General features: G+C 43.6%; 1 protein-coding gene across 2 annotated transcripts in view; it reads right to left on the reverse strand.

Annotated features, from left to right (window-relative positions):
* Window positions 1-546: 546 nt before the first annotated feature.
* Window positions 547-13287, reverse strand: part of lrrk1 (leucine-rich repeat kinase 1) — a 179891-nt gene continuing 167150 nt past the window's right edge. For both annotated transcript variants that reach the window (XM_038692603.1, XM_038692602.1), the window contains exon 38: window positions 547-7143. In XM_038692603.1, coding sequence (XP_038548531.1) covers window positions 6966-7143 — 178 coding nt within the window. In that variant the 3' untranslated portion in view covers window positions 547-6965. The remainder of the gene's footprint in view (window positions 7144-13287) is intronic.

Consider the following 13287-nt stretch of genomic DNA (forward strand, 5'->3'; position numbering starts at 1 on the left):
AACATGACAAACATATTTTGTTTAGTTTGGAGAACTTGTTATAAACATGGAGGGTCTAATGAGAGACACTAACACATTGCATTATGGGAATAGTAGTATCAAATGTTTTTTTTGAGATTGACTTTACTAGGGACTGAAAGAAACAATATCTCAAGCTCTCTTTAAGTCCCTCAACTTTGTAGATAGTCAAATACTAAATTATTGGATTACCACTTTAATATCTTCACCTGATATAGTAAACTAGGCTTTCAGATATGTTACAGATTACTGCTGTGAGCCAAATACATGATTTTGTTACACATAAAAACAGGTTGAAAAAGGGATTTTCCCAACCATTTAGCAGAAGGCTTTGCCAGATCTCTGAGCAGGAAGCAGCTTCTTTTCTTCCTCATACCAAGCTGGAGCCTTGTTATCAGCTTCCTTAGCCCATCTGTCATCATCACCTCATCAGACGTCTCTTTCTCGCTATTCAAGAGTGTGCTGAGTATGAATGTAGTAGGACAGATTTGTGAAGTTCTCATCTGTGTCAATGATTAAGGGACACAATTTTCAAATCTGAAGAGTTATCATAAGAACTTTATTCACTTTCATATTATACAGTGATTATGTACACAACAACTTCCATTGCAATACACTTTCATTTTGATAATGAAATAATAAATAACTTCTTTATACAAGGCTGTTATGGACAACATACAGTTCTTTCCTGGCCACAGTAGATATTCAATGTGCCAATTTAAGTCAACAAAATGATTTGGCTGGAAAGATAAAATGAAAGGTCTGATTGGTCCTCAGCCTTTCCACTGTGACTGACAGCTTTTCATTGTTTATTTAAAAAATGCTTCACCCAAAGCCCTGTTCTCAGTGGTGTCATGTACAGTCCTGCTCACCATTATTGCCACCCATGAAGTTTAAGTACATAATGTGGAATATCTTCTGAAAAAAATTAATCAAGTGAAACAATTCTGTTCTATAGAGGAATCGGGTTTGATACAAAAGAGCAAATGATAAACATTTTGTAAATTATGGTCCCATTTTGGGGAAAATAGACGATAAACAGTGAAGGCTTTAGGGCTACCTTGTGATTGACAAATCGCTAACATAGCGACCTGTCAATCAAGATAGAGGTGACTCGTGTCTGCTGCTCTGTGTAGATTTAACCAGCGGCAATTAAAAAAAAGCTTATTAGGAGTTGGCTGTTTATTTATTTATTCAAAAGGGACAGTGCACATTAATGAACATTTCAGCTTTGCATCAATGTAAATATGCCAGATTTAGCCAGAAGTCTATTTTTTCCAATAAGTTCATTTAATACCATTGTAAACTAGCTCCGGAGCAAGCCACATCTTTCACTCATCCAAGACATCCTGAAACTCGAGTGCCTTGTCATTTTAACCAAGAAAAAATATTATTTTGTTAATTTTAAACAACAACATACCCATGATAAGCTACTGACACACTGCCAAAGCCTCATTGGAGCTGAAGTAAATTTAACTTTCTAACTGTGCTTTAAGACCGAATGCAAATTTAATCCTTGCATCGCTTTTCTTGCTGGACTACTGCCGAGACACATAATGCGATGTGGTGCTAATTAGCAGAGTTTCAGGAGCGGGACCACACATCAAGCAAGTCATCGCCAGCATTTCCATAAATACCCACACGTCCTAAGTCCTCCCCTTCGCCCTCGTATCCTGCATGGCCCTCGCATTTCGCAGACGAACCAAGACCAAGCAACATCGCGTGGAGCACACTACGCTAACATCCGATAATGCGAATTATTACCAGCTACTTCCATACACTTACCTCTTCGAGAAGTGTCGGCACATTGCTATCCCCATCGAACGCTGAATTATTCGGACGGACTCGAGACATCTTCCATGTTCACGTCAGCAATCCCAGCACCAGAAGCCAAATTCTGTCCTCCGTCTCCACGCTTGAGGCCCCGCTTTCTACAATCCTAAAGTCGGCCAGGGAGCGGGTGAGTCCAGCCTTAACGCCATCCACCTTCCACGGTCCACTTTCCTCAACAATCTGAAACATTGCACCCGAAGAATCCCCTGCCTCTCATCAAACAGCTGATCACAGCGTTTCCATGCGCCAGCAAGGTCCTGGGTCAAACAGTCTTCACGAACAATCAAGACACGAACTATAGCCACTCTTCAGAAAACGGTTATAAATGTAACAATTCCGATTTAGAGAACAGACAATACAGCAAACTTTTTAAGCTATCATGTCAGCGTGCCATGCATTCAGTTCCGTCAACACCAGCTCCTTTCCAGGTGGCGCATTACGCACGCCGTGACGTCAGCGCCACTGTTAAAGGGACAGTTCACATATTACCTCCATCTCAAGATAGCAGAGAAGTCGGTACCAAAGCAAAACAGGACGTCAACCACCACCAGAATTCCAAGCCTCCACCTCTCATCGGGGTTGACCGCACCAGCAGCCTACATCACACAGGACAACCACATCGAGTCATCAGCACCCTGCCATCCAGCTCCCGAAGCTTCAGGTACCCAGTACTGGGATATGCCAGCACCCCAGGCGTCTACATCTACCTACCACAGCAGCAGGCTTCATTAGGTGCCACAGCTGGACACGTCCAGCAGCTACAGCAGCCAGTTCCATAGGGGGCCCCAGCACCGAGATGCTAGCGCCCAGTTGTACACCTCGAACAACCTCAGCAGCCTCAGTAGGGGCATTAGGCACCAGGATGCCCACCGTCTGTTCCCATCAACCACTAACCTGACCGCACAAAATGGTCCATTACACAGAACCATCCAAAAAATCATTGATGGAAATCGATTCAAAGGACAGGAACTTCATGCTTCACTTCTTCGCTTATCTTTCAATAGCAATCTCCAGTTCTGTTATAAATGATGCTAGCAGCACACAAGCTAACCACTCAAGTACAGTTCTTTCGAGTTCTTAATCATTACAAGCGAAGTCATTCATAATCCTAATTCTTCATCTCCCGTTCTTCATCTCCATCTCCCGTTCTTCATCTCACTAGTTTACTCAAACACATTGTAAACTACACGATATCTCGTTCTAAGTTGCGTCCACCTTCTCCATACACTAAAACGATTACATGGCCATTATCCTAGATTCGGTCCCCAAGTCAGAGGCACAGGTTTACCAAAAATCCAGACTGCTCCCAAGCCACAGCTTGCTTCAGTGGTGTAACCAGGGTCCACTCGACCACGCAACCCCAACATGCCCCCCAAGCGGTTCCCGGTCTCATTCTAACCCATTGCCGCCGCTCCAAGCTCTCTGGTTTCTCCAACCTCCGGGTTCCAAGGTCTGCATAGAAACAGCAGGTGTTCCCAAGACCCTAGATTTCTAGGATTCACTCTCGACACAATCCACCTCACACATTAATCTGGATTGAAAGCCCATGCAATCAGCATTCAATCACCACTTCCTCCTCGCTTTGGCTCAACCTTCGCCAACAGGACCGGTTCAACTTTTCACAAACAACCACGACACCCCAAGAAACCAATCGTACACCGCCGCCACATATTCTGCAGGTTTTTGGGGGTTCTACAAAGAAGACTAATTGCTAAAATGCTCCCCGAAACTCTACTACCGCATAGCCAGCCAACAGCATAGCCCTCTCTTGGGTTACAGGTTTGCTTCAAAGAACTGAGCCACCGTCACAACAAGCCCAACATGACCTCCCCGTCATTCAATCTCGTCACCACTTCTCATTTCACCAACACGCCCACAGTGGCAACAAAACGCACTCCACTGAAGTCCATCTTAGCGGAAGCATTGGCTTCCAAACGCATTCCCGGATAACCCAACTTCTTAGAGGCACTCAACGTCAAGAGACAAGACCCCGGCAGCCTTTCTCTTACAGCAGAATCTCCGTCCGGTCTGCATCCACACCATCTGCGCCAGTTACAGCATCCCTCACTTGACTTGAACCTTAGCCGTCACGTCCACGCTCGCTCTCTTCAGTTTCATTTCACTGCATCTCATGCCCGCAATTGAGTCATTTAATGTGATTGAAGCCCATTGGAATTTAAGATTATTCGCCTCAACTGAAGGATATGGTTCTATATTCTTTCTACCAAAGCGATCTGAAGTCCAGTCAATTGGGGCAGCTTACTTTCATCTTTTCTTCAAAGTCTAGTCATCTCTGAACCCTCTAAGACCCTCGTGAACTAGGGAAATCCAGCGCACAACCATGCGAGATCGTCTGAGACCGGTCTAGCAGCTACTCAATTCTGGTTTTGGGGGTCCGTCGTGCCCAGGTGCTACGGCGGATTTCCCTATCGTAGCTTCCCCACAACGCTTTCTAATGTCTATTCAGCTACTGCAAGCTTCATACATCTTCTGCTTGTTACTCAATAAATCATTTAATCACACCTGATTGTGGTCCTTGCTAGTGAAAATACGAATAAACACAACCCGTAATTACTACAGTGGTATGAAATGATTTAATTACAATAAACAGATCAAAACAATAGTGGAAAAAACTACAACATGATGCCGATTTGTTACAATATATAAATTCATGCTTTGTCGGGGCTGTCAGCAAGACAGCAGGTCAACAACTTTTCAAATGTTTGGATGAGTTTGGATCGATCGGGGCTATGCTATGCTAACTTGTTTACAGTAAAGTACAACGATAGCTGGAATTCTGAACTCACCAGGTAGATCAACTTCCTCGCCTTATTTTCTCCGAGAAATGTCCAGTTTTGTCCATTTTTTATATAAATATGAAGTAGTATCACAGAGCTCTTGGTGCCCACAGACGGCAACAACAACAGTGGAAGTCAGAAACACATGGTTGCTTGCTGCTGAGAAGCGCAGATGTGTAGATAAATCAATGTTTTAATCCCATAAATTAAATAAACAGTTAATTTAATAAAAGTCAACTCTGAGCTCCTCCCGCTGGTAAACGCCGCAGTTGTCAGAGCATAATCCAGTCCGCCTGCAGGTGTCCTGGCTGATTTGGTGACACCCCATGGTTACTGGTAGTAATGGCCGAGTATTTTAATAATACAAGTTCCAGCAGCTAGTCTGTCAGAAATCAAACCGAATAGGGACTGGTCTACTGGTGTTTACAGCCCAACCAAACAAACTGCAGCTGAGAGGATTTATCACAGCATGCTGTTTTAATAAATAAGGCTAAAGAAGCAATGTCCACCATAGTTATACTGAACAATCCAATGTTGTCTTCTACAGAGGAAACTACTACTTAAATAAAAGTGGTTTCATCTTTATTTTTTATTCTTTTTGAGGTACAGATACTAGTGGAACACAGTCGAGCAAGTAACTCACAGTGGAGGCTTATGCCAGAATCATTTAAACCATTGTGGTCTTTTATCCGTCAAAAGTATTAGGTTTTTATTGGCACAAGCTGGGAACCACTGGTCTGTTGCATAACACAGAACACAGATGTTCATTTTTTGCTTCCAGGCCACTTTGGTAACAATTGGAGCTGCAGCTGGCATGCAGATTCATATGCCAAAGCTAAAATATACTGGATGAGAGAGGACAAGTGTGTGAAAGTGTCAGTGCCGTTATTTAGGAAAGCATAAATAATGGAATGAAAATGCATATTTCTTCTACCCCAGCTCCACTGGCCAGTGTTGGGGGATACATGCAGTCTCTCCCGGGCCAGGCCTAGCAGTTTGTCAGCAGTAGGCTAAGCAGACTGGTTTTAGTGGGACAAAGAGGTGGACTGGTTATATTTGGACCCAGAGGCTGAGAGGATTGGCCATAATATAAACAGAATGACATTTAGACAGGTGAGTACAATGACTGTGTTCCCTGTGTACCACAGTGCAGTGTGCATCTGTCACAATGTGTGAAAACTGCGCCGCTCTCTCTGCTTTGATATGTGTGTTTGTGGCTGGAGCCGCTGTGGACTTTATATTTTTCATACACCTCTGTTTTATTTGCATTGCTTATGTTTTATTTCATTTCTGTAACCTAATATTGCTTGTTGCACCTGCCACAGTATCCTCAGCTCTTTTTATTTATTGTTGGTGATTTGTTTGGTGATTTTCTGGTTAACTGTAGTGATGCTGTACAGAAGAAGGCTGTTGTATACTTATAACTCAGTTCTATGCACAGGCTGCAAAATCGGTCTATGCAGATTGTTTGGACATCATGGCTCGGTGGCGCCATGTTGTTCTACTAGTGTTGTTGGATTGACATTTAATGTGATTGAAGCCCATTGGAATTTAAAATTATTCCCCTCAACTGAAGGATATGGTTCTATATAGTTAATTTAGAAAACATTGTTCTTCAGTTTCTGGTTGTTCAATGTCTCCCAGTTAAAGGTTTGGTGGTGGAGGGTTCAGACAGTTTGTTTGGCTAAAAATAAAAAAATAAAAGAGAGAGAGAGAGATGAAAAGTGTAGGATGTATTATTATATTATCAAGTTGATGCTTTAAAGGCAAAACAATTCCATTGCCAGTGTATATGAGGTTAGAAAATACAACATGTGATTTAACATGGCTTCCTTTATAAACCATACCCACATTGGGCCCTCTATCTGAATACAGATATAAAGACAGATCATTTTGTTGGTTAAACAGATACAGATAATGATGTCTCTGTACACATCTACTGCATCCACCAATCCACAACCAGCTGTTTGTTTCAAGAACATTGCTGTTAATACCAATTAACCCTTTTCCTTTACGAATGTCCACATTGAGTGTCACCTCCAGAGGGCAGATTGGAATAGTTAAATGAAGGGAAACTGAATTGGACAGACAAAGGATACACAATGGACTGCAGCAGTTGGAGGCAGAATCCACCACATCTTGAACTGAATCCCACTCATATCAAACAGGGGCCAAAAATACCATACAGCACTAAATATGAAAATGACCTGATGTCCGTGTTCGCTCTGAGAACTGGCAGAGTGTCTGTGTGTATTCCCTTCGGGTCATCCTCCATACAGAGCTGCAATTCTGCACCTTGCCGTCGCAGCACAACAGCTACTTTCTTTTCCTTATGCTGGTCTCCAAGTGGCTCAGCTCCTCGTAGGACTGGTAGAAGACCTCCAGCTCGTGGCAGCCCCAGCCCCTCCAGACACACAGGCACCACTCCATGTTTTCCTTATGAAAGGCACATACAACTGTGTCCTTTGCCACTAGTGCTGCCTCCTTCAGGATCCTAAGAGAAAGAGAGAGGACAGAAAGGGAGTGAGGAATGCAATAAAGAGATCAACCTGCGAGGGAAAAAGAGGGATGCAATGTGAGGACAGAGCTAAAGTTGGTGGCACACAAGGTAGTGGGCAGTTCTAGGAAGCAGGTCCTGAGAATGCTACTGAGGAAACTGAATTTACTGTTAGCACCGAAGTTAGTATTTGTCATAGTGCTGGTAAAGAACTAAACTCCTGCACTTCTCTGATCATAAAACGTCTACTCTAAAGTCCTTTCTCCTGGAAAGGAAAAATGTAAAATGAAACAAACACTGTTAAAGAACAGGAAAAAGCAATCTAATTTGATTCAGTTTATAAAGGCTGAGACACAAAGCATTTTGGGAGGGCTTCTGGTGAACCTGTATCCTAAGCCCAACCACCCATGTGTGATGCAGAACAACCCTGAATTAACTTCTTCCATTGTTGTTTCATCTTTATGGGGTCATCATTATTCTCTCTTTAGTTCATGTTCTGTGATATACAGCCTCATGGTCACAAGAACAGGTGAGGTTGTGCTCTGCAAAGTGACCAGAGCTGAAAGAGACCCACACATGAGCTAATAGACACATTAAACGATAACTCAGGGTTTTATACATTTGTAATGGCGTGAAATAATGTCCACTCAGAGTGGGCAGGCAGCTTTATGCTCCTGATCATTACAGCTAAAGAACAACAGAACAGAAGCTATGTAATATAAATCAAGCCCTACAGGTCTGACAACCCCTTTTATTGCCTGCTGATAAAAGGCCAGGCCTCTTTTGTGGAAGCTCACACATAAGTCCTTTCTGCAAAGGACCAGCTGCTGCCTTTTTTACAGAAATAATTACAGACTCAGCAAGCCCCATAAGTGCATGATGAAGGATCTTGCAAAGATTTACTGAAGCTGCGTCAGTAAATTAATATATAGCTCTTTGGCTTTTCCTCCCACAGTGATGAATGGTTTCAAGCATAGCTGGAAAAGCCACAGGGGGCAGGGCTTAACTGACAAAGCTCCCCAAGCTTCGAGCTAAATCTCATGCCATTTTCCTGCCTCAACCACCAACTGCATGTACTTACTCAATTCAGCTGCTGCTTCTACTTTTTAAGTATGTACTTGTACATACATGTATTTGGTGGTTTGTGTATAGTGTGGACTATAAACTTGTTTTGTGAAAAGAAGCTTCTTTGACATATTTTTCCAGATTCAAATAAAATGCTGCATACTTACATTTAAAGGTCCCGTATTATGCTCTTTTTCACGTTTATACTTTTATTTTGGGTGTCTACTAGAAACTGTTTAAGTACATTTAATGCTAAAAAAACATTATTTTACTCATACAGTCCACTGCTTCAGCATGTCTATTCAATGGCAGCAGTGTGACGAGGTGCTGAGAGTTTTTTCCATGCTGGGCGCTGAGCGTTTCTTTACGGTCGCCGAGAGTTGAAAAATGTTCAACTTTGGGAAAAACGCTGCACTCGTCACTTTTTACTCAGCTGTCCAATCACAGTAAATGTAAATGCTCCGTATTTGTATAGCGCCTTTCTAGTTTTTTCGACCACTCAAAGCGCTTTTACACTACATCTGCATTCACCATTCACACACATAGTGCTCAAACAGAAACTAAAATTAACACACATTCATACACAATTCGGGGTTCAGTATCTTGCCCAAGGACACCTTTGGCATGCAGCCTGGGGGAGCCGGGATTGAACCGCCGACCTTCTGATTAACAGCCAACCCCATTCTACCTCCTGAGCCACAGCCGCCCGCCATAGAGATACATGGCCTCTATGGAGGGGCGGGACAAATACCACACCGAAGCAACGGTTACTAACCTGGAACCGAGCTTCGTCCTCTTGGACTAAACGGTGGTACTCGCCGAGATGTTTCTTTGCCCACAAAATCATGAACCCACATAAGGCCAGTCCATCCTCTCTCTCTACCTGCTTCAGCCTTCTCTTTATACAGAGCAAGAGCCAGAACAAGTAGTCTACTCTACTCTGTGTTGACATTATTACATTCAGTAAACTTAGCTAGAACTACTTGCAACAAATGTATCATAGCAACCAAAGCAGTGGGAAAAAAATGCTGCGCCTCAAAAACGCCCACTAGCGCTCCCTGCTGGGTGTTTTCAGAACAGCAGCTGGCGAGTACCACCGTTTAGTCCAAGAGGACGAAGCTCGGTTCCAGTTTAGTAACCGTTGCTTCGGTGTGGTATTTGTCCCGCCCCTCCATAGAGGCCATGTATCTCTATGGCGGGCGGCTGTGGCTCAGCTGGCAAAAAACGCTTTGGTGGCCACGGCCCTTAAAAACAAAACACCCTGTGGAGACTCCTGATCATAAAACAACAATTAACACGGTTAAACCAAACAATAAAAGAAACCATTTAACTATCAGAGGTGGAAAGTAACAAATTACAATTACTCACGTTACTGTAATTGAGTAGGCTTTTTTGTGTACTTTTTAAAGTAGTTTTCTGTAATTTTAGTTTTACTTAAGTATGTTTTGCTAAAAGTATTGTACTTCGCTACATTTTCAATCACATCCATTACTGAGTAAAAAAAAGTGCAAGGAAAAACTCGCAATCACTTTGTGTGCAACAGTGTAAGAGAAGAATCCGAATCAGAAGGAGCTTTATTGCTAAGTAGTGTTTTACACATACAAGGAATTTGCTTTGGTGATAAGGTGCTACACGCAGACAGACATACAGCTGACATACATGATGTAGAAATATATAAATATGTAATAAACAAATGCAAGTTATATATGAATAACATAAGAATAGAGAAAAAAAATATAATATAATACAATATAAAAAATAAAAATGGAACAACAACAATTTACAATTAACAACAAATTAACAGGTTTATTCATGATATGACATGAAGTGATATTAACATGCGCAGAGACGACTGTAAATGTATTATTTGAAGGGGGGGAGGGGGGGGGGGGTGTCAGCGGGGCCCGGGCCTTGTTGATGAGGCTGCAGACGGTTAGAAGCTTTTTTTTGTGGTGAGAGGTTTTGGTTCTGATGGACCGCAGCCTCCTGCCAGAGGAGAGAGTCTGAAGCAGTTTGTGTCCAGGATGGGAGGAGTCAGCTGCAATCTTTCCTGCTCGCCTCAGAGTCCTGGAGGCGTACAGGTACTGAAGTGATGGAAGATAGGCTGCAATCACCTTCTCTGCAGAGTGAATGATGCGCTGCAGCCTGCCCCTGTCCCTGGCAGTGGTAGCAGCGTACCAGATGGTGATGGAGGAGGTGAGGATGGACTCAATGATGGCGGTGTAGAAGTGCACCATCATTGTCTTTGGCAGGCTGAACTTCTTCAGCTGCCGCAGGAAGTACATCCTCTGCTGGGCCTTCTTGGTGATGGAGGTGATGTTCAGCTCCCACTTGAGGTCCTGGGAGGTGAATGTAAATGTAAATGAGGTGAGAGTCCGCAGTGGCGACGGGGGAGTCACTTAGGATGATGAGGGAGGGTGGGGCTGGGCTCTTTCTAAAGTCCATGACCATCTCCACTGTCTTCAGAGCGTTGAGCTCCAGACTGTTCTGGCTGCACCAGGTCCCACCTGTAGGCAGACTCATCCCCACCAGAGATGAGCCCAATGAGGGTGGTGTCGTCCGCAAACTTCAGGAGATTGACAGACTGGTGACTGGAGGTGCAGCTGTTGGTGTACAGGGAGAAGAGAAGGGGGGAAAGAACACAGCCTTGAGGGGATCAGGTGCTTATGGTCCTGGAATCAGAGACGTGTTTTCCCAGCTTCACGTGCTGCTTCCTGTGCGTCAGGAAGTCTGGGATCTACCTGCAGGTGGAGTCAAGCACGCTCAGCTGGGAGAGCTTGTCCTGCAGCAGGGCCGGGATGATGGTGTTAAAAGCAGAGCTGAAATCCACAAACAGGATCCTGGCGTAGGTTCCTGGGGAGTCCAGGTGCTGGAGGATGTAGTGAAGGGCCATGTTTACTGCATCATCTACAGACCTGTTGGTTCTGTAGGCGAACTGCAGGGGGTCCAGGAGTGGGTCAGTGATGGATTTTAGGTGGGACAACACAAGGCGCTCAAAGGACTTCATAACCACAGAGGTCAGGGCGATGGGTCTGAAGTCCTTTAGTCCTGTGGTCCTTTGTTTTTTGGGGACAGGGATGATGGTGGAGGCTTTGAAGCAGGCTGGCACATGGCATGACTCCAGTGAGGTGTTAAAAATGTCTGTGAACAGAGTCCGGCCCCGCTGCTTTGCAAGGTTTCTGCCCCCTGAACAGTCTGTTGACATCCGTCTCTAGGACAAGACTGTATGGCTACAGCCAGGAGCCTCCGTCTCATGCCCTCCCGTGTGGTGCCTTCTACTAGCTTCTACGGTGCAAAATAAAAACTCACGTCTGGTTCGTTCTGTCTTCCTCGTACTTTGGTGTTTTTGAATTGAATAGTTACGGCAATCATGCGAATGAATAAAATACTTAATAAAATTCATCTGCTGCTTATCCTGTGTATGTGCCAACCCAATGACACATACACACACACACACTAAAATAGAATAAACAATTGTATTTGTAGCGATTTCCCTATTAAGTGTGGAAACAATATAGATAAAAGCTACAAGCAGCGTTGAGCGGGCCCTTGCCCCCTTGTGTTCCTCGGGTGCAGCGACACTCGGACACATCACCTGTGTGATTTTTGCTCCAGAGAGAGCCATGTCAGCTGGAGTTTTCAATGCAAAAATCACACAGGTGATGTGTCGAAAATATCTCACAAAGTTTGGTTGAGGTATCAAAGTGGCTGATTTCCATTTGGGTTTAGGGTATAACTCTCGAATAATTACTCACCAAGGCAAGAGCATTTGACAAGAACTTCGAGATGGATGTGGTCAACGTACTATGAGGAGCATAAATAATGGAAATTTTTGGCCGCTAAGGTGCTTAAGTGGGGTAAAAATATGAAAGAGGCATAAGAATTACATTTTAAAACGTGTCCTTTGCAGATGCCAGTAAGTGGCGCTATCACTGGATACTGTAAGTCTATAAGAGGTTTACTTGTGAATTTTGGGACAGATCTGACCATATGTAGTCAATTTACATGAACTTCCTTTTTCATGGCGAGACATTAATTCAGCGCGACATGGACCCACCGTTTCATCAATCAAAAAAAGCTTTGCAATTAAACGTCGCAAGGCTCTTAAGATGGTGCTAGCCACACATTGGTCGGGTAAAAGCTTCAGGAGGACTTTGTTAAAGTACGGAGGGTATAAACGGGTTGAAATTTTGTAAAAAATTCAAAATGGCCGATTTCCTGTTGGCTTTAGGGTATGGCTCCAATAGGTTTTTTTTTTAAGTCTAGAGAAGACACATCGGCCCCCCACATTTTGTACAGCTACATAAAACGTATGGTGGGGGCTGCTTCTTTAGAATTTTGTAGGGGGCGCTATTGAGCCATTTTCCCACAACCACACTTCACAACCATATTAGACGACAAAGAACACCCCTTCTGACATGCCTGCCAAGTTTTGTGAGGTTTTCAGCATCCCTAGCCATGTGAAGGCTAAATGTCTCACAATGGATATTTTTGTCCCTAAGGTGCTATGTGTCATACAAATGAAAATGAGGTATTTGAGGTAAAGTTTGAAACATGTCCTTTCCTGGTGCCAGAAGGTGGCGCTGTCACTATGACTGGATATTGACATGCAAGTCTCTAAGGGGTTGACATGTGAAATTTGGAACAGATTTGACAATGTCTAGTCAATTTACTTGCTACTTCCTTTGTCATCATGAACATTCAACGCCACGCCATGGACATGCCGTTTGAGCAATCAAAAAAAGCTTCACAATTTAACATCGCAAGGCTCTTAAGATGGTGCTACTCACATTTGAAGTTTATCGGGTTAAATCTCTAGGAAGAGTTCGTTAAAGTATGGAGCATGTCAACGGAGTAATTAATTCATAATGGCCGACTTCCTGTTGGGTTTAAGGTAGGGCTCCAAGAGGCTAATTTTTAAGTCTCGAGAAGATACATCGGTTACATGTAGGTACAACGTAAGGCACGGGCTGCTTTATAGAAATTTTGTAGGGGGCGCTATTGAGCCAATTTTCCGCAACCACGCCCCCAAACCATTTCAGCCAATACAAAACAACCGTTTTGACAAGCGTGAGG

The sequence above is a fragment of the Micropterus salmoides genome, unplaced genomic scaffold (assembly GCF_014851395.1).
Source record: "Micropterus salmoides isolate LMB-PRFRI ecotype aquatic unplaced genomic scaffold, ASM1485139v1 Ms_hic_scaffold_3, whole genome shotgun sequence".
In the NCBI taxonomy this organism is placed as follows: Eukaryota; Metazoa; Chordata; class Actinopteri; order Centrarchiformes; family Centrarchidae; genus Micropterus; species Micropterus salmoides.